This window comes from Pseudophryne corroboree, chromosome 6, assembly GCF_028390025.1.
Source record: "Pseudophryne corroboree isolate aPseCor3 chromosome 6, aPseCor3.hap2, whole genome shotgun sequence".
Taxonomy (NCBI): domain Eukaryota; kingdom Metazoa; phylum Chordata; class Amphibia; order Anura; family Myobatrachidae; genus Pseudophryne; species Pseudophryne corroboree.
In genome coordinates this window covers 40,774,797-40,796,456 of record NC_086449.1, presented here as the reverse complement: position 1 = coordinate 40,796,456, position 21,660 = coordinate 40,774,797, and the positions used below count along the sequence as shown (strand labels likewise).

The 21,660-nt window shown below is 45.7% G+C and overlaps 1 protein-coding gene across 2 annotated transcripts in view; it reads right to left on the bottom strand.

Moving 5' to 3' along the window:
• LOC134936016 (NXPE family member 3-like) overlaps positions 1–21,660 on the bottom strand; it is an 88,490-nt gene that overhangs the window by 18,381 nt on the left and 48,449 nt on the right. Inside the window, exon 6 of one of the 2 annotated variants that reach the window (XM_063930915.1) lies at positions 5,401–5,474. The exons of the other annotated variant lie outside the window; for it this stretch is intronic. Coding sequence (XP_063786985.1) covers positions 5,458–5,474 — 17 coding nt within the window. The 3' untranslated portion in view covers positions 5,401–5,457. Of the gene's footprint in view, positions 1–5,400; positions 5,475–21,660 lie in introns of those variants that run through there. 2 annotated transcript variants of the gene reach the window in all.

The following is a 21,660-nucleotide window of genomic DNA, read 5'->3' as shown; positions in this document are numbered from 1 at the left end:
TCATTCCCAAAAATGATAACCTCATTGTAGGTTCCAACTGAGATTTTGGAAAGTTGATGATCCAACCGTGCTGTTGAAGCACCGTCAGGGATTCTCTATGTTCTGGATTAGCTTGTCCCTGGATCTCGCTTTTATGAGGAGATCGTCCACGTATGGAATTATGTTGACTCCTTGTTTGCGAAGGAGAACCATCATCTCCGCCATCACCTTGGTGAATATTCTCGGAGCCGTGTAGAGCCCGAACGGTAATGTCTGGAATTGGTAGTGGCAATTCTGAACTGCAAACCTCAGGTATGCTTGATGTGGCAGGTAAATGGGGACATACAAGTAAGCATCCTTGATGTCCACTGACACCAGAAATTCCTTTTCTTCCAAGCTGGAAATCACCGATCTCAAGGATTCCATCTTGAATTTGAATCTTTTTAAATAAAGATTCAGATATTTTAGGTTTAAAATCGGCATGACCGAGCCATCCGGCTTCGGTACTACAAACAGGCTTGAATAAAAGCCTTGATTCCTTTGTTCGGCAGGAACCAAGGCAATTACTTTGTCTTGACATAATTTGTGTATTGTGTTCAGGACATTTGCGCTGTCCTAAGCAGAAACTGGTAAGGCTGATTTGAAAAATCGGCATGGGGAAGGTCTTGAAATTCCAACTTGTAACCTTGGGATATTATCTGTAAAATCCAAGGATCCAAGTCTGAATGAAGCCAGACCTGGCTGAAAAATAGTAGACGTGCCCCCACCCGATCGCACTCCCGCAGAGGAGCCCCAGCGTCATGCTGTGGTTTTTGCAGAAGTAGTTGCTGACTTCTGCTCTTGGGAGCCTGAGGGTGTTGTAGGTTTTCTACATTTTCCTCTCCCTTTTCCTGTGAAAAAGGGGTACTTTTAGCCTTTTTGTACTTGTTGGGTCGAATGGACTGCACAGTATGAGAATTAGTGATGTGCACCGGACATTTTTTTCGGGTTTTGTGTTTTGGTTTTGGATTCGGTTCCGTGGCCGTGTTTTGGATTCGGATGCGTTTTGGCTAAACCTCCCTGAACATTTTTTGTCGGATTCGGGTGTGTTTTGGATTCGGGTGTATTTTTGACAAAAAACCCTCAAAAACAGCTTAAATCATAGAATTTGGGTGTCATTTTGATCCCATAGTATTATTAACCTCAATAACCATAATTTCCACTCATTTCCAGTCTATTCTGAACACCTCACACCTCACAATATTATTTTTAGTCCTAAAATTTGCACCGAGGTCGCTGGATGACTAAGCTAAGCGACACAAGTGGCCAACACAAACACCTGGCCCATCTATGAGTGGCACTGCAGTGTCAGAAAGGATGGCAGATTTAAAAAATAGTCCCCAAACAGCACATGATGCAAAGAAAAAAAGAGGTGCACCAAGGTCGCTGGAGGGCTAAGCTAAGCGACACAAGTGGCCGACACAAACACCTGGCCCATCTAGGAGTGGCACTGCAGTGTCAGACAGGATGGCAGATTTAAAAAATAGTCCCCAAACAGCACATGATGCAAAGAAAAAAAGAGGTGCACCAAGGTCGCTGGATGGCTAAGCTAAGCGACACAAGTGGCCGACACAAACACCTGGCCCATCTAGGAGTGGCACTGCAGTTTTCTAGCGAGAGGATGAGTGCTTCCATTCTCATGTGAATCTGAACCACTAGCAATGAACATAGGCCAGGGCCTCAGCCGTTCCTTGCCACTCTGTGTCGTAAATGGCATATTGGCAAGTTTACGCTTCTCATCAGACGCTTTTAATTTTGATTTTTGGGTCATTTTACTGAACTTTTGTAGTATACTTGACGACACAGAGGTAGAGCAGTGGACTACTGTACCGTACTGCTATATATTATATACTGGTGGTCAGCAAAATTATGCACTGTCCTCCTACTATATATACTGCGCACAACAACTAAAATGCACCACAGGTATGAATGGATAGTATACTTGACGACACAGAGGTGGGTAGAGCAGTGGACTACTGTATCGTACTGCTATATATTATATACTGGTGGTCAGCAAAATTATGCACTGTCCTCCTACTATATATACTGCGCACAACAACTAAAATTCACCACAGGTATGGATGGATAGTATACTTGATGACACAGAGGTAGGTAGAGCAGTGGACTACTGTACCGTACTGATATAATACTGGTGGTCACTGGTCAGCAAAATTATGCACTGTCCTCCTACTATATACTACAATGCAGCACAGATATGGAGCGTTTTTCAAGCAGAGAACGTATAATACTGGTGGTCATTGGTCAGCAAAATTCTGCACTGTCCTCCTACAATATAATACTGGTGGTCCCCAGTCCCCACAATAAAGCACACTGAGCACAGATATTTGCAGCACACTGAGCACAGATATGGAGCATTTTTCAGGCAGAGAACGTAAATATTTTCAGCACACTGAGCACAGATATTTGCAGCACACTGAGCACAGATATTTACAGCACACTGAACACAACTGAGAGAACACTGCACGTCCTCTCCCTATCATCTCCAATGCACGTGTGAAAATGGCGGCGACGCGCGGCTCCTTATATAGAATACGAATCTCGCGAGAATCCGACAGCGGAATGATGACTTGCTGGGTGATTGAAAAACGTATTGGGCGCTAGAAGGTGAAAAAAGGGCAGCCTGGAGTACACCAGTGGGGTTTTCCTTCTTACCCACAAGAGAATACAAAAACGTCAAGAGAGGTGGTGTACTTTGGGCGCCCGACCTATTTGTGGACTTTAAAGCGGGACCAAAGTAATGGTCAATTACACAAACAGTAGCGTCTGGATGCGCTCTCGTAAAACTGATGGTGTGTAGGATAATTCATACAAGGTATTGGTAAAAATAACAAAATAATTTAATACACAATTTCATAAGACCATTTCATACATCAATAAAGCATACCAAAACGGTAAGCAAGGAGGGGCCGCAGGTGTTATAATGGGGCAGGGTGGTCGAAACTTTCACCCTGCTCTGGCCCCGTAGCTTATGTGTGGATCAATGTCCCCAGATGAATAGTGATGTCTGTGAACTGGTATTCAAAAATGCTGAAAACGTACCGGTAGGGTAAATTAGGAGCCGCAGGTGTTTATGACAAGCAGGGTGGTCCAGACTTCACCCTGCTCTGGCTTCCAAAGTTTTACCACTGGTCGATGTCAGATGAGTAGTCAGTCCAAGTTCTTCCTTTAGTTCAGATGCTGAAGATCAAGTAGTCAGGTAGCCTGGTCTTATGAAATTGTGTATTAAATTATTTTGTTATTTTTACCAATACCTTGTATGAATTATCCTACACACCATCAGTTTTACGAGAGCGCATCCAGACGCTACTGTTTGTGTAATTGACCATTACTTTGGTCCCGCTTTAAAGTCCACAAATAGGTCGGGCGCCCAAAGTACACCACCTCTCTTAGCGGGATGATGACGTTCGGGCGCACTTGGGTTAACCGAGCAAGGTGGGAGGATCTGAGTCTGCCTCGGACCCGTGTAAAATGGGTGAAGTTCGGGTGGTTCGGATTCCGAGGAACCGAACCCGCTCATCACTAATGAGAATGATATACTTTTTTAGCTGGCGTAGCTGCCGACGGCAGAAATGCTGACTTGCCAGATGTAGTAGTTGATATCATGGCATCTAATTTCTCTCCAAAGAGGGCCTCACCATTGTATGGGAGCACCTCAATATTTCTTTTGGATTCTGCGTCAGCATTCCATTGGCGTATCCAGAGCGCCCTGCGGGCTGAAACCGCCATAGCAGAGGCACGTGAGCCCAGTAAGCCTACGTCCTTCTTAGCCTCAACCAAATAACCTGCAGAATCTTTGATATGACCTAGAATTTGCAGCATGTCATCTTTATCGACTGTGTCAATATTAACAATTATAAGTTATCTGCCTTTTTTCTACTGCATTACCTACCCACGCAGTAGCAATTGTGGGCCTGAGTAACGTACCAGTAGCAACATAGGCCCTCATTCCGAGTTGTTCGCTCGCAAGCAGCTTTGCACACGCTAAGCCGCCGCCTACTGGGAGTGAATCTTAGCATAGTAAAATTGCGAACGAAAGATTAGCAGAATTGCGAATAGACACTTCTTAGCAGTTTCTGAGTAGCTCCAGACTTACTCGGCATCTGCGATCAGTTCAGTGCTTGTCATTCCTGGTTTGACGTCACAAACAGACCAAGCGTTCGCCCAGACACTCCTCCGTTTCTTCAGCCACTCCCACGTTTTTCCCAAAAACGGTAGCGTTTTTTCGCACACACCCATAAAATGGCCTGTTTCCGCCCAGAAACACCCACTTCTTGTCAATCACATTACGATCACCAGAACGAAGAAAAAACCTCGTAATGCCGTAAGTAAAATACCTAACTGCATAGCAAATTTACTTGGCGCAGTCGCACTGCGGACATTGCGCATGCGCATTAGCGACTAATCGTTCTGTTGCGAGAAAGAAATAACGAGCGAACAACTCGGAATGACCACCATAGATGGACTTTAAAGTCGTCTCTAATTTGTGGTCAGCAGGTTCTTTTAATGAAGCTGACCCTGGGGCATGCAAAATGAATTTCTTTGACAACCTTGAAACTGAGGTGTCTATCATTGGGGGTGACTCCCACTTACGCCTATCCTCTTCTGGGAAAGGGTACGCTACCCGCAACCTTTTAGGGATAGCAAATTTCTTTTCCGGGTTAGCCCAGGATTCCTCAAAAAAAATGTATTTAAGTCCTTAGACGGAGGAAAAGTCACCACCTGTTTTTTATTTAATTTAAAATAATCTTTTTCCTCAGTTGGAGGTGTTGTGTCAGGAAATTCCAACACCTCTTTTATAGCGACTATCATACATTGAATGCTCTTAGCCAGTTTGGGGTCTACCCCCCTCAAATCCCCAGTGTCGACGTCAGTGTCGGAATCTGTGTCAGTGTCCCTTTGCATAATTTGGGCCAGGGACCTTTTATGGGAACTGGAGGGGTCCCGAGTGGATGATGTGGAACAATCAGCAAATAGAGCATCTTCCACAGGCTGTCTCCAATGCTTTGTCTGTTCCTCAGACTCAGACAATTTCTTCGCTAGTTTAGCCATATTACTCTGCAGCTTTCTCACCCACACAGGCTCAGAACACTCTTGTGCCTCCAAAATGGGTTCCTCTGGGGAACTACTCTCTCTAGACATGATACACACGTGTACAGTCACACCACTCACACACACATGAGAGCTAATGGGGACAGACCTACACTAATGTCTGTCAGAGGGAACCAGAGGGAATTGCCAGTCCACACCACACGCCCTATATGTATTACATACAATGAATATACATACAGTATATACCAAAACAGCGCTTTTTTATTCAATGTGAAGCCCGCAGACTTCAATAAATGATGTGCTCCCCTCCTCTTCTATAACACCCTGGTACTTGTATCAGCGATGTGTGAGGAGTAGCAGCCTGCAGGATCAGTGTTCCGGCGTCTCTGTGAGGAGAAAATGGCGCCAATTGAGTGTTACAAGCAATTCTGATGTGAAGCCCCACCCCCTGTAATGGCGCTGTTCAGCCACAGTAATATTTATACTGGCGGGGTTAGTGTACATCAGCGGCTCACATGTATGTACATTTTGCCAGTGAGAGTAAGGATTTGTCAAGTCCCTCAGAGTCCCCCCTCCCCCCTGCGCACGCGCGCTCTGCACCCTTTGCTGGTACCTTTATGCCGCCATGATGACCGGACGGCCCCTCTCTGCAGGTCTCCAGTAAATACTCTCCAGCCTACTGATTTCTGGCTCTGTTAGGGGGTGGCGGCAGAGCTGTGGGAGTGAGCAGCAGCCAGGAGCCAGAGCCGGCCCTAACCAATATGATGCCCTAGGCAAGATTTTGGCTGGTGCCCCCTAGCACCACCGCTAGTTCTGCAGGAGATGCCTGGCATGAGTCAGCTGGCAGCTCTGCTAATGTCGGGCGCCTTTTGTTTATGAAAATGCATATTATTTGCATTACTATATGGCTAGGATGCACAAGCAGCTTCTCCTGATTAAAAAGATATGCAGCATGCCTATATTCTGTGTGCTACTGCTGCTGTATCTGCATACGAAATGCTACATTACAGTGATTTCCAGGAATACATGCAATGTAGCATTTTGTATGCAAATACAGCCGCAGTCACACACATAATATAGGCATGCCGCATATCATTTTAATCAGCAGAAGCTGCTGGTGCCCCCAAACATACCAAATGCCCTAGGCATTTGCCTAGTTTGCCGATGCCTAAGGCCGGCTCTGCCAGGAGCTAATGGTGTCCTGTCAGCGGAAGCAGAGCCATTAAACTAACTGAGAAGTTGGTTCCTACTTCCCCCCCTAAGTCCCACGAAACAGGGAACTGATGCCAGCAGCTTCCCTGTAAAACAGGTCTGGAGGAGGGGCATAGAGGGCGGAGCCAGTTCACACTATTAAAAAGTCTTAAAGTGCCGAATGCTCCTGCGGAACCGTCTATACCCCCATGGTACTAAAATGGACCCCAGCATCCTATAGGACGCAAGAGAAAAGGGGACACTGTCTGCCATAACGTGTAAAATGGGGACGCTGTCTGGCATAATGTGTGATTAAAAGGGGGCGCTGTCTGCCGTAATGTGTAAAAAGGGGACTCAGTCTGCTGTAATGTGTAAAAAGGGGACGCTGTCAGCCGTAATGTGTGATAAAAAGGGGGAGCTGTTTGACATAATGTGTAAAAAGGGGACTCTGCCACAATGTGTAAAAATGAGGCGCTGTCTGATGTAACATGTAAAAAAGGGACTCTGACGTAATGTGTAAAAAGGGGACTCTGTCGTAGTGTGTAAAAAAAGGGGACGCTGTCTGCCTTAATGTGTAAAAAGGGGGACGCTGTCTGCCGTAATGTGTAAAAAGGGGACACTATCTACTGTAATGTGTAAAAAGGGGGCGATGTCTGACGTAATGTGTAAAAAGGGGGCGATGTCTGACGTAATGTTTAAAAAGGGGACTCTGACGTAATGTGTAAAAAGGGGACTCTGCCGTAGGGTGTAAAAAAGGGGACACTGTCTGCCGTAATGTGTAAAAAGGGGATGCTGTCTGCCTTAATGTGTAAAAAGGGGGACGCTGTCTGCCGTAATGTGTAAAAAGGGGATGCTGTCTACTATAATGTGTAAAAAGGGGGCGATGTCTGAAGTAATGTGTAAAAAGGGGACGCTGTCTGCGTAATGTGCAAAAAGGGGGCGATGTCTGACGTAATGTGTGATAAAAAGGGGACGCTGTCTGACGTAATGTGTAAAAAGGGAACTCTGCCGTAATGTGTAAAAAGGGGACGCTGTCTGCCGCAGTGTGTGATAAAAAGGGGACGCTGTCTGCCATAATGTGTAAAAAGGGGACGCTGTCTGATGTAATGTGTAAAAAGGGGACGCTGTCTGCCTTGATGTGTAAAAAGGGGACGCTGTCTGCTGTAATGGGTAAAAAGGGGACTCTGACGTAATGTGTAAAAAGAGGATGCTGTCTACTATAATGTGTAAAAAGGGGGCAATGTCTGACGTAATGTGTAAAAAGGGGACGCTGTCTGCGTATAGTGCACAAAGGGGGCGATGTCTGACGTAATTTGAGATAAAAAGGGGACGCTGTCTGACGTAATGTGTAAAAAGGGGACTCTGTCGTAATGTGTAAAAAGGGGACGCTGTCTGCCGCAATGTGTGATAAAAAGGGGACGCTGTCTGCCATAAGGTGTAAAAAGGGGACGCTGTCTGATGTAATGTGTAAAAAGGGGATGCTGTCTGCCGTAATGTGTAAAAAGGGGACTCAGTCTGCTGTAATGTGTAAAAAGGGGACGCTGTCTGCCGTAATGTGTGATAAAAAGGGGACGCTGTCTGCCGTAATGTGTAAAAAGGGGACTCGGTCTGCTGTAATGTGTAAAAAGGGGACGCTGTCTAACGTAATGTGTGATAAAAAGGGGGCGCTGTCTGCTGTAATGTGTAAAAAGGGGACTCAGTCTGCGGTAATGTGTAAAAAGGGGACGCTGTCTAACGTAATGTGTGATAAAAAGGGGGCGCTGTCTGATGTAATGTGTAAAAAGGGGACTCTACCGTAATGTGTAAAAAAGGGGACACTGTCTGACGTAATGTGTAAAAAGGGGACGCTGTCTGCCTTAATGTGTAAAAAGTGGACGCTGTCTGCTGTAATATGTAAAAAGGAGCGCTGTCTGCCATAATGTGTGCTAAAAAGGGGACGCGTTCTGCCGCAATGTGTAAAAAGGAGACGCTGTCTGCCGTGGTGTGTAAAAAAGGGGACGCTGTCTGCCGTAGTGTGTAAAAAAGGAGACGCTGTCTGCCGTAGTGTGTAAAAAGGGGCCGCTGTCTGACGTAATGTGTAAAAAGGGGGACGCTCTCTGCCGTAATGTGTAAAAAGGGGATGCTGTCTACTATAATGTGTAAAAAGGGAGCGATGTCTGACGTAATGTGTAAAAAGGGGACGCTGTCTGCGTAATGTGCAAAAAGGCGGCGATTTCTGACGTAATGTGTGATAAAAAGGGGACGCTGTCTGACGTAATGTGTAAAAAGGGAACTCTGCTGTAATGTGTAAAAAGGGGATGCTGTCTGACTTAATGTGTAAAAAGGGGATGCTGTCTGACGTAATGTGTATGCTGTCTGACTTAATGTGTAAAAAGGGGACGCTGTCTGCCGCAATGTGTGATAAAAAGGGGACGGTCTGTCGTAATGTGTAAAAAAGGGACGCTGTCTGACGTAATGTGTAAAAAGGGGACTCTGTCGTAGTGTGTAAAAAAGGGGACGCTGTCTGCCTTAATGTGTAAAAAGTGGGACGCTGTCTGCCGTAATGTGTAAAAAGGGGACACTATCTACTGTAATGTGTAAAAAGGGGACGCTGTCTGTGTAATGTGCAAAAAGGCGGCGATTTCTGACGTAATGTGTGATAAAAAGGGGACGCTGTCTGACGTAATGTGTAAAAAGGGAACTCTGCTGTAATGTGTAAAAAGGGGATGCTGTCTGACTTAATGTGTAAAAAGGGGATGCTGTCTGACGTAATGTGTATGCTGTCTGACTTAATGTGTAAAAAGGGGACGCTGTCTGCCGTAATGTGTAAAAATGGGATGCTGTCTGCCGCAATGTGTGATAAAAAGGGGACGGTCTGTCGTAATGTGTAAAAAGGGACGCTGTCTGACGTAATGTGTAAAAAGGGGACTCTGTCGTAGTGTGTAAAAAAGGGGACGCTGTCTGCCTTAATGTGTAAAAAGGGGGACGCTGTCTGCCGTAATGTGTAAAAGGGGACACTATCTACTGTAATGTGTGAAAAGGGGGCGATGTCTGATGTAATGTGTAAAAAGGGGGCGATGTCTGACGTAATGTTTAAAAAGGGGACTGTGACGTAATGTGTAAAAAGGGGACTCTGCTGTAGGGTGTAAAAAAGGGGACACTGTCTGCCGTAATGTGTAAAAAAGGGGATGCTGTCTGCCTTAATGTGTAAAAAGGGGGGCGCTGTCTGCTGTAATGTGTAAAAAGGGGATGCTGTCTACTATAATGTGTAAAAAGGGGGCGATGTCTGAAGTAATGTGTAAAAAGGGGACGCTGTCTGCGTAATGTGCAAAAAGGGGGCGATGTCTGACGTAATGTGTGATAAAAAGGGGACGCTGTCTGACGTAATGTGTAAAAAGGGAACTCTGCCGTAATGTGTAAAAAGGGGACGCTGTCTGCCGCAGTGTGTGATAAAAAGGGGACGCTGTCTGCCATAATGTGTAAAAAGGGGACGCTGTCTGATGTAATGTGTAAAAAGGGGATGCTGTCTGCCGTAATGTGTAAAAAGGGGACTCAGTCTGCTGTAATGTGTAAAAAGGGGACGCTGTCTGCCGTAATGTGTGATAAAAAGGGGATGCTGTCTGCCGTAATGTGTAAAAAGGGGACTCTGCCGTATTGTGTAAAAAGGGGCCGCTGTCTGATGTAATGTGTAAAAAGGGGACGCTGTCTGCCTTGATGTGTAAAAAGGGGACGCTGTCTGCTGTAATGGGTAAAAAGGGGACTCTGACGTAATGTGTAAAAAGAGGATGCTGTCTACTATAATGTGTAAAAAGTGGGCAATGTCTGACGTAATGTGTAAAAAGGGGACGCTGTCTGCGTATAGTGCACAAAGGGGGCGATGTCTGACGTAATTTGAGATAAAAAGGGAATGCTGTCTGACGTAATGTGTAAAAAGGGGACTCTGTCTGCGTATAGTGCACAAAGGGGGCGATGTCTGACGTAATTTGAGATAAAAAGGGGACGCTGTCTGACGTAATGTGTAAAAAGGGGACTCTGTCGTAATGTGTAAAAAGGGGACGCTGTCTGCCGCAATGTGTGATAAAAAGGGGACGCTGTCTGCCATAAGGTGTAAAAAGGGGACGCTGTCTGATGTAATGTGTAAAAAGGGGATGCTGTCTGCCGTAATGTGTAAAAAGGGGACTCAGTCTGCTGTAATGTGTAAAAAGGGGACGCTGTCTGCCGTAATGTGTGATAAAAAGGGGACGCTGTCTGCCGTAATGTGTAAAAAGGGGACTCGGTCTGCTGTAATGTGTAAAAAGGGGACGCTGTCTAACGTAATGTGTGATAAAAAGGGGGCGCTGTCTGCTGTAATGTGTAAAAAGGGGACTCAGTCTGCGGTAATGTGTAAAAAGGGGACGCTGTCTAACGTAATGTGTGATAAAAAGGGGGCGCTGTCTGATGTAATGTGTAAAAAGGGGACTCTACCGTAATGTGTAAAAAAGGGGACACTGTCTGACGTAATGTGTAAAAAGGGGACGCTGTCTGCCTTAATGTGTAAAAAGTGGACGCTGTCTGCTGTAATATGTAAAAAGGAGCGCTGTCTGCCATAATGTGTGCTAAAAAGGGGACGCGTTCTGCCGCAATGTGTAAAAAGGAGACGCTGTCTGCCGTGGTGTGTAAAAAAGGGGACGCTGTCTGCCGTAGTGTGTAAAAAAGGAGACGCTGTCTGCCGTAGTGTGTAAAAAGGGGCCGCTGTCTGACGTAATGTGTAAAAAGGGGGACGCTCTCTGCCGTAATGTGTAAAAAGGGGATGCTGTCTACTATAATGTGTAAAAAGGGAGCGATGTCTGACGTAATGTGTAAAAAGGGGACGCTGTCTGCGTAATGTGCAAAAAGGCGGCGATTTCTGACGTAATGTGTGATAAAAAGGGGACGCTGTCTGACGTAATGTGTAAAAAGGGAACTCTGCTGTAATGTGTAAAAAGGGGATGCTGTCTGACTTAATGTGTAAAAAGGGGATGCTGTCTGACGTAATGTGTATGCTGTCTGACTTAATGTGTAAAAAGGGGACGCTGTCTGCCGCAATGTGTGATAAAAAGGGGACGGTCTGTCGTAATGTGTAAAAAAGGGACGCTGTCTGACGTAATGTGTAAAAAGGGGACTCTGTCGTAGTGTGTAAAAAAGGGGACGCTGTCTGCCTTAATGTGTAAAAAGTGGGACGCTGTCTGCCGTAATGTGTAAAAAGGGGACACTATCTACTGTAATGTGTAAAAAGGGGACGCTGTCTGTGTAATGTGCAAAAAGGCGGCGATTTCTGACGTAATGTGTGATAAAAAGGGGACGCTGTCTGACGTAATGTGTAAAAAGGGAACTCTGCTGTAATGTGTAAAAAGGGGATGCTGTCTGACTTAATGTGTAAAAAGGGGATGCTGTCTGACGTAATGTGTATGCTGTCTGACTTAATGTGTAAAAAGGGGACGCTGTCTGCCGTAATGTGTAAAAATGGGATGCTGTCTGCCGCAATGTGTGATAAAAAGGGGACGGTCTGTCGTAATGTGTAAAAAGGGACGCTGTCTGACGTAATGTGTAAAAAGGGGACTCTGTCGTAGTGTGTAAAAAAGGGGACGCTGTCTGCCTTAATGTGTAAAAAGGGGGACGCTGTCTGCCGTAATGTGTAAAAGGGGACACTATCTACTGTAATGTGTGAAAAGGGGGCGATGTCTGATGTAATGTGTAAAAAGGGGGCGATGTCTGACGTAATGTTTAAAAAGGGGACTGTGACGTAATGTGTAAAAAGGGGACTCTGCTGTAGGGTGTAAAAAAGGGGACACTGTCTGCCGTAATGTGTAAAAAAGGGGATGCTGTCTGCCTTAATGTGTAAAAAGGGGGGCGCTGTCTGCTGTAATGTGTAAAAAGGGGATGCTGTCTACTATAATGTGTAAAAAGGGGGCGATGTCTGAAGTAATGTGTAAAAAGGGGACGCTGTCTGCGTAATGTGCAAAAAGGGGGCGATGTCTGACGTAATGTGTGATAAAAAGGGGACGCTGTCTGACGTAATGTGTAAAAAGGGAACTCTGCCGTAATGTGTAAAAAGGGGACGCTGTCTGCCGCAGTGTGTGATAAAAAGGGGACGCTGTCTGCCATAATGTGTAAAAAGGGGACGCTGTCTGATGTAATGTGTAAAAAGGGGATGCTGTCTGCCGTAATGTGTAAAAAGGGGACTCAGTCTGCTGTAATGTGTAAAAAGGGGACGCTGTCTGCCGCAATGTGTGATAAAAAGGGGATGCTGTCTGCCGTAATGTGTAAAAAGGGGACTCTGCCGTATTGTGTAAAAAGGGGCCGCTGTCTGATGTAATGTGTAAAAAGGGGACGCTGTCTGCCTTGATGTGTAAAAAGGGGACGCTGTCTGCTGTAATGGGTAAAAAGGGGACTCTGACGTAATGTGTAAAAAGAGGATGCTGTCTACTATAATGTGTAAAAAGTGGGCAATGTCTGACGTAATGTGTAAAAAGGGGACGCTGTCTGCGTATAGTGCACAAAGGGGGCGATGTCTGACGTAATTTGAGATAAAAAGGGAATGCTGTCTGACGTAATGTGTAAAAAGGGGACTCTGTCGTAATGTGTAAAAAGGGGACGCTGTCTGCCGCAATGTGTGATAAAAAGGGGACGCTGTCTGCCATAATGTGTAAAAAGGGGACGCTGTCTGATGTAATGTGTAAAAAGGGGATGCTGTCTGCCGTAATGTGTAAAAAGGGGACTCAGTCTGCTGTAATGTGTAAAAAGGGGACGCTGTCTGCCGTAATGTGTGATAAAAAGGGGACGCTGTCTGCCGTAATGTGTAAAAAGGGGACTCGGTCTGCTGTAATGTGTAAAAAGGGGACGCTGCCTAACGTAATGTGTGATAAAAAGGGGGCGCTGTCTGCTGTAATGTGTAAAAAGGGGACTCAGTCTGCGGTAATGTGTAAAAAGGGGACGCTGTCTAACGTAATGTGTGATAAAAAGGGGGCGCTGTCTGATGTAATGTGTAAAAAGGGGACTCTACCGTAATGTGTAAAAAAGGGGACACTGTCTGACGTAATGTGTAAAAAGGGGACGCTGTCTGCCTTAATGTGTAAAAAGTGGACGCTGTCTGCTGTAATATGTAAAAAGGAGCGCTGTCTGCCATAATGTGTGCTAAAAAGGGGACGCGTTCTGCCGCAATGTGTAAAAAGGAGACGCTGTCTGCCGTGGTGTGTAAAAAAGGGGACGCTGTCTGCCGTAGTGTGTAAAAAAGGAGACGCTGTCTGCCGTAGTGTGTAAAAAGGGGCCGCTGTCTGACGTAATGTGTAAAAAGGGGGACGCTCTCTGCCGTAATGTGTAAAAAGGGGATGCTGTCTACTATAATGTGTAAAAAGGGAGCGATGTCTGACGTAATGTGTAAAAAGGGGACGCTGTCTGCGTAATGTGCAAAAAGGCGGCGATTTCTGACGTAATGTGTGATAAAAAGGGGACGCTGTCTGACGTAATGTGTAAAAAGGGAACTCTGCTGTAATGTGTAAAAAGGGGATGCTGTCTGACTTAATGTGTAAAAAGGGGATGCTGTCTGACGTAATGTGTATGCTGTCTGACTTAATGTGTAAAAAGGGGACGCTGTCTGCCGCAATGTGTGATAAAAAGGGGACGGTCTGTCGTAATGTGTAAAAAAGGGACGCTGTCTGACGTAATGTGTAAAAAGGGGACTCTGTCGTAGTGTGTAAAAAAGGGGACGCTGTCTGCCGTAATGTGTAAAAAGGGGGACGCTGTCTGCCGTAATGTGTAAAAAGGGGACACTATCTACTGTAATGTGTAAAAAGGGCGCGATGTCTGACGGAATGTGTAAAAAGGGGGCGATGTCTGACGTAATGTTTAAAAAGGGGACTCTGACGTAATGTGTAAAAAGGGGACTCTGCCGTAGGGTGTAAAAAAGGGGACACTGTCTGCCGTAATGTGTAAAAAGGGGATGCTGTCTGCCTTAATGTGTAAAAAGGGGGGCGGTGTCTGCCGTAATGTGTAAAAAGGGGATGCTGTCTACTATAATGTGTAAAAAGGGGGCGATGTCTGAAGTAATGTGTAAAAAGGGGACGCTGTCTGCGTAATGTGCAAAAAGGGGGCGATGTCTGACGTAATGTGTGATAAAAAGGGGACACTGTCTGACGTAATGTGTAAAAAGGGAACTCTGCCGTAATGTGTAAAAAGGGGACGCTGTCTGCCGCAATGTGTGATAAAAAGGGGACGCTGTCTGCCATAATGTGTAAAAAGGGGACGCTGTCTGCCGTAATGTGTAAAAAGGGGATGCTGTCTACTATAATGTGTAAAAAGGGGGCGATGTCTGAAGTAATGTGTAAAAAGGGGACGCTGTCTGCGTAATGTGCTAAAAGGGGGCGATGTCTGACGTAATGTGTGATAAAAAGGGGACGCTGTCTGACGTAATGTGTAAAAAGGGGACTCTGCCGTAATGTGTAAAAAGGGGACGCTGTCTGCCGCAGTGTGTGATAAAAAGGGGACGCTGTCTGCCATAATGTGTAAAAAGGGGACGCTGTCTGATGTAATGTGTAAAAAGGGGATGCTGTCTGCCGTAATGTGTAAAAAGGGGACTCAGTCTGCTGTAATGTGTAAAAAGGGGACGCTGTCTGCCATAATGTGTGATAAAAAGGGGACGCTGTCTGCCGTAATGTGTAAAAAGGGGACTCTGCCGTATTGTGTAAAAAGGGGCCGCTGTCTGATGTAATGTGTAAAAAGGGGACGCTGTCTGCCTTGATGTGTAAAAAGGGGATGCTGTCTGCTCTAATGGGTAAAAAGGGGACTCTGGCGTAATGTGTAAAAGGGATGCTGTCTACTATAATGTGTAAAAAGGGGGCAATGTCTGACATAATGTGTAAAAAGGGGACGCTGTCTGCGTAATGTGCACAAAGGGGGCGCTGTCTGCTGTAATGTGTGATAAAAAGGGGACGCTGTCTGCCGTAATGTGTAAAAAGGGGACTCAGTCTGCTGTAATGTGTAAAAAGGGGACGCTGTCTAACGTAATGTGTGATAAAAAGGGGGCGCTGTCTGACGTAATGTGTAAAAAGGGGACTCTGCCGTAATGTGTAAAAAAGGGGACACTGTCTGAAGTAATGTGTAAAAAGGGGACGCTGTCTGCCTTAATGTGTAAAAAGTGGACGCTGTCTGCTGTAATATGTAAAAAGGAGCGCTGTCTGCCATAATGTGTGCTAAAAAGGGGACGCGTTCTGCCGCAATGTGTAAAAAGGGGACGCTGTCTGCCGTAGTGTGTAAAAAAGGGGACGCTGTCTGCCGTAGTGTGTAAAAAAGGAGACACTGTCTGCCGTAGTGTGTAAAAAGGGGCCGCTGTCTGACGTAATGTGTAAAAAGGGGACGCTCTCTGCCGTAATGTGTAAAAAGGGGATGCTGTCTACTATAATGTGTAAAAAGGGGGCGATGTCTGACGTCATGTGTAAAAAGGGGACGCTGTCTGTGTAATGTGCAAAAAGGCGGCGATTTCTGATGTAATGTGTGATAAAAAGGGGACGCTGTCTGACGTAATGTGTAAAAAGGGAACTCTGCTGTAATGTGTAAAAAGGGGATGCTGTCTGACTTAATGTGTAAAAAGGGGATGCTGTCTGACGTAATGTGTATGCTGTCTGACTTAATGTGTAAAAAGGGGATGCTGTCTGCCGTAATGTGTAAAAATGGGATGCTGTCTGCCGCAATGTGTGATAAAAAGGGGACGGTCTGTCGTAATGTGTAAAAAAGGGACGCTGTCTGACGTAATGTGTAAAAAGGGGACTCTGTCGTAGTGTGTAAAAAAGGGGACGCTGTCTGCCTTAATGTGTAAAAAGGGGGACGCTGTCTGCCGTAATGTGTAAAAGGGGACACTATCTACTGTAATGTGTGAAAAGGGGGCGATGTCTGACGTAATGTGTAAAAAGGGGGCGATGTCTGACGTAATGTTTAAAAAGGGGACTCTGACGTAATGTGTAAAAAGGGGACTCTGCCGTAGGGTGTAAAAAAGGGGACACTGTCTGCCGTAATGTGTAAAAAAGGGGATGCTGTCTGCCTTAATGTGTAAAAAGGGGGGCGCTGTCTGCTGTAATGTGTAAAAAGGGGATGCTGTCTACTATAATGTGTAAAAAGGGGGCGATGTCTGAAGTAATGTGTAAAAAGGGGACGCTGTCTGCGTAATGTGCAAAAAGGGGGCGATGTCTGACGTAATGTGTGATAAAAAGGGGACGCTGTCTGCCATAATGTGTAAAAAGGGGACGCTGTCTGATGTAATGTGTAAAAAGGGGATGCTGTCTGCCGTAATGTGTAAAAAGGGGACTCAGTCTGCTGTAATGTGTAAAAAGGGGACGCTGTCTGCCGTAATGTGTGATAAAAAGGGGACGCTGTCTGCCGTAATGTGTAAAAAGGGGACTCAGTCTGCTGTAATGTGTAAAAAGGGGACTCTGCCGTAATGTGTAAAAAATGGGACACTGTCTGACGTAATGTGTAAAAAGGGGACGCTATCTGCCTAAATGTGTAAAAAGTGGACGCTGTCTGCTGTAATATGTAAAAAGGAGCGCTGTCTGCCATAATGTGTGCTAAAAAGGGGACGCGTTCTGCCGCAATGTGTAAAAAGGGGACGCTGTCTGCCGTAGTGTGTAAAAAAGGGGACGCTGTCTGCCGTAGTGTGTAAAAAAGGAGACGCTGTCTACCGTAGTGTGTAAAAAGGGGCCGCTGTCTGACGTAATGTGTAAAAAGGGGGACGCTCTCTGCCGTAATGTGTAAAAAGGGGATGCTGTCTACTATAATGTGTAAAAAGGGGGCGATGTCTGACGTAATGTGTAAAAAGGGGACGCTGTCTGCGTAATGTGCAAAAAGGCGTCGATTTCTGACGTAATGTGTGATAAAAAGGGGACGCTGTCTGACGTAATGTGTAAAAAGGGAACTCTGCTGTAATGTGTAAAAAGGGGATGCTGTCTGACTTAATGTGTAAAAAGGGGATGCTGTCTGACGTAATGTGTATGCTGTCTGACTTAATGTGTAAAAAGGGGACGCTGTCTGCCGTAATGTGTAAAAATGGGATGCTGTCTGCCGCAATGTGTGATAAAAAGGGGACGGTCTGTCGTAATGTGTAAAAAAGGGACGCTGTCTGACGTAATGTGTAAAAAGGGAACTCTGTCGTAATGTGTAAAAAAGGGGATGCTTTCTGCCTTAATGTGTAAAAAGGGGGACGCTGTCTGCCGTAATGTGTAAAAAGGGGACACTATCTACTGTAATGTGTAAAAAGGGGGCGATGTCTGACGTAATGTGTAAAAAGGGGGCGATGTCTGACGTAATGTTTAAAAAGGGGGCGATGTCTGACGTAATGTGTAAAAAGGGGACTCTGACGTAATGTGTAAAAAGGGGTCTCTGCCGTAGGGTGTAAAAAAGGGGACACTGTCTGCCGTAATGTGTAAAAAGGGGATGCTGTCTGCCTTAATGTGTAAAAAGGGGGGCGCTGTCTGCTGTAATGTGTAAAAAGGGGATGCTGTCTACTATAATGTGTAAAAAGGGGGCGATGTCTGAAGTAATGTGTAAAAAGGGGACGCTGTCTGCGTAATGTGCAAAAAGGGGGCGATGTCTGACGTAATGTGTGATAAAAAGGGGACACTGACTGACGTAATGTGTAAAAAGGGGACTCTGCCGTAATGTGTAAAAAGGGTACGCTGTCTGCCGCAATGTGTGATAAAAAGGGGACGCTGTCTGCCATAATGTGTAAAAAGGGGACGCTGTCTGATGTAATGTGTAAAAAGGGGATGCTGTCTGCCGTAATGTGTAAAAAGGGGACTCAGTCTGCTGTAATGTGTAAAAAGGGGACACTGTCTGCCGTAATGTGTGATAAAAAGGGGACGCTGTCTGCCATAATGTGTAAAAAGGGGACTCTGCCGTATTGTGTAAAAAGGGGCCGCTGTCTGATGTAATGTGTAAAAAGGGGACGCTGTCTGCCTTAATGTGTAAAAAGGGGATGCTGTATGCTGTAATGGGTAAAAAGGGGACTCTGACGTAATGTGTAAAAAGGGGATGCTGTCTACTATAATGTGTAAAAAAGGGACAATGTCTGACGTAATGTGTAAAAAGGGGACACTGTCTGCGTAATGTGCACAAAGGGGGCGATGTCTGACGTAATGTGTGATAAAAAGGGGACGCTGTCTGACGTAATGTGTAAAAAGGGGACGCTGTCTGATGTAATGTGTAAAAAGGGGACTCTGTCGTAATGTGTAAAAAGGGGACGCTGTCTGCCGCAATGTGTGATAAAAAGGGGACGCTGTCTGCCATAATGTGTAAAAAGGGGACGCTGTCTGATGTAATGTGTAAAAAGGGGACGCTGTCTGCCGTAATGTGTGATAAAAAGGGGACGCTGTCTACTGTAATGTGTAAAAAGGGGACGCTGTCTCTCGTAATGTGTGATAAAAAGGGTGCGCTGTCTGCTGTAATGTGTAAAAAGGGGACTCAGTCTGCTGTAATGTGTAAAAAGGGGACGCTGTCTAACGTAATGTGTGATAAAAAGGGGGCGCTGTCTGACGTAATGTGTAAAAAGGGGACTCTGCCGTAATGTGTAAAAAAGGGGACACTGTCTGACGTAATGTGTAAAAAGGGGACGCTGTCTGCCTTAATGTGTAAAAAGTGGATGCTGTCTGCTGTAATATGTAAAAAGGAGCGCTGTCTGCCATAATGTGTGCTAAAAAGGGGACGCGTTCTGCCGCAATGTGTAAAAAGGGGACGCTGTCTGCCGTAGTGTGTAAAAAAGGGGACGCTGTCTGCCGTAGTGTGTAAAAAAGGAGACGCTGTCTGCCGTAGTGTGTAAAAAGGGGCCGCTGTCTGACGTAATGTGTAAAAAGGGGGACGCTCTCTGCCGTAATGTGTAAAAAGGGGATGCTGTCTACTATAATGTGTAAAAAGGGGGCAATGTCTGACGTAATGTGTAAAAAGGGGACGCTGTCTGCGTAATGTGCAAAAAGGCGGCGATTTCTGACGTAATGTGTGATAAAAAGGGGACGCTGTCTGACGTAATGTGTAAAAAGGGAACTCTGCCGTAATGTGTAAAAAGGGGGCGCTGTCTGCCGCAATGTGTGATAAAAAGGGGACGCTGTCTGCCAAAATGTGTAAAAAGGGGACGCTGTCTGCCGTAATGTGTAAAAAGGGGACTCAGTCTGCTGTATTGTGTAAAAAGGGGACGCGGTCTGACATAATGTGTGATAAAAAGGGGGCACTGTCTGACATAATGTGTAAAAAGGGGACTCTGCCGTAATGTGTAAAAAGGGGGCGCTGTCTGACGTAATGTGTAAAAAGGGGATGCTGTCTGCTGTAATGTGTAAAAAGGGGACTCTGACGTAATGTGTAAAAAGGGGACTCTGACGTAATGTGTAAAAAAGGGGACACTGTCTGACGTAATGTGGAAAAAGGGGACGCTGTCTGCCTTAATGTGAAAAAGGGGACGCTGTCTGCTGTAATATGTAAAAAGGAGCGCTGTCTGCCATAATGTGTGCTAAAAAGGGGACGCGTTCTGCCGCAATGTGTAAAAAAGGGACGCTGTCTGCCGTAGTGTGTAAAAAAGGGGATGCTGTCTGCCGTAGTGTGTAAAAAAGGAGACGCTGTCTGCCGTAGTGTGTAAAAAGGGGCCGCTGTCTGACGTAATGTGTAAAAAGGGGACGCTGTCTGCCGTAATGTGTAAAAAGGGGACTCTGACGTAATGTGTAAAAAGGGGACTCTGCCGTAATGTGTAAAAAAGGGGACACTGTCTGATGTAATGTGGAAAAAGGGGACGCTGTCTGCTGTAATATGTAAAAAGGAGCGCTGTCTGCCATAATGTGTGCTAAAAAGGGGACGCGTTCTGCCGCAATGTGTAAAAAGGGGACGCTGTCTGCCGTAGTGTGTAAAAAAGAGGACGCTGTCTGCCGTAGTGTGTAAAAAAGGAGACGCTGTCTGCCGTAGTGTGTAAAAAGGGGCCGCTGTCTACTATAATGTGTAAAAAGGGGGCGATGTCTGACGTAATGTGTAAAAACGGGACGCTGTCTGCCGTAATGTGTAAAAAGGGGACGCTGTCTGCAGCAATGTGTGATAAAAAGGGGACGCTGTCTGCCAAAATGTGTAAAAAGGGGACGCTGTCTGCCGTAATGTGTGATAAAAAGGGGACGCTGTCTGCTGTAATGTGTAAAAAGGGGACTCAGTCTGCTGTAATGTGTAAAAAGGGGACTCAGTCTGCTGTAATGTGTAAAAAGGGGACGCTGTCTGACGTAATGTGTGATAAAAAGGGGGCGCTGTCTGACATAATGTGTAAAAAGGGGACTCTGCCGTAATGTGTAAAAAAGGGACACTGTCTGACGTAATGTGTAAAAATGGGACGCTGTCTGCCTTAATGTGTAAAAAGGGGATGCTGTCTGCTGTAATATGTAAAAAGGGAGCGCTGTCTGCCGTAATGTGTGATAAAAAGGGGATGCTGTCTGCCGCAATGTGTAAAAAGGGGATGCTGTCTGCCGTAGTGTGTAAAAAAGGGGACGTTGTCTGTCGTAGTGTGTAAAAAAGGAGACGCTGTCTGCCGCAGTGTGTAAAAAGGGGGCGCTGTCTGACGTAATGTATAAAAAGGAGGACTGTCTGCCGTAATGTGTAAAAAGGGGACGCTGTTTGCCGTAATGTGTAAAAAGGGGACGCTGTCTGCTGTAATGTGTAAAAAGGGCTCTACCTGGTGTAGTGGCGCTACTGTGCGGCATAATTTGAATAATGGAGACTACTGTGCACCACAATATGAGCTGGTATTATTTTGTGGCCACACCCCTTCCCCATGAAGCCACGCCCCTATCATTTTTGCACGCGCCTATGGCGCGCATTGCCCCTGTTTTACATAAAGGAAGGGAGGTGCGCTGATGCCGTTTCTTGCACACAGCGCTAAAATGTCTAGTTTCGACACTGTTGCTAGGTATCCATTTTCCCTGGCCCTAAGCAGGTCACCCTCACCAGATCCTTTCCAGCACAGTGCCCCCATTGCATCCAAATAATCATCCCCCTCTCCACATCCTAAATCCAGGACACATCCACATCCTAAACCTGAACGGATCCCATCTATATGTGTATCTCTACCCTGTTATGTCATACTGTACTTTGCATCCCTGAGTGCTGCTGTGTATTGTGTGTGTGTGTGTGTGTGTGTGTGTGTGTGTGTGTGTGTGTGTGTGTGTGTATACACACACACACACACACACCTGTGTAGCCAGCAATTCCTTTTTTAAATAATATATTAATATCTATACATTTTTTATATATATATATATATATATATATATATATATATATATAAAGACACTCACTTCTCCAGCGATGCAGAAAAAGTAGATAAGCCAGCACTTACGTGTAGATGAAAGAAAAACAGGATTTATTCCTTAACCAAACGGC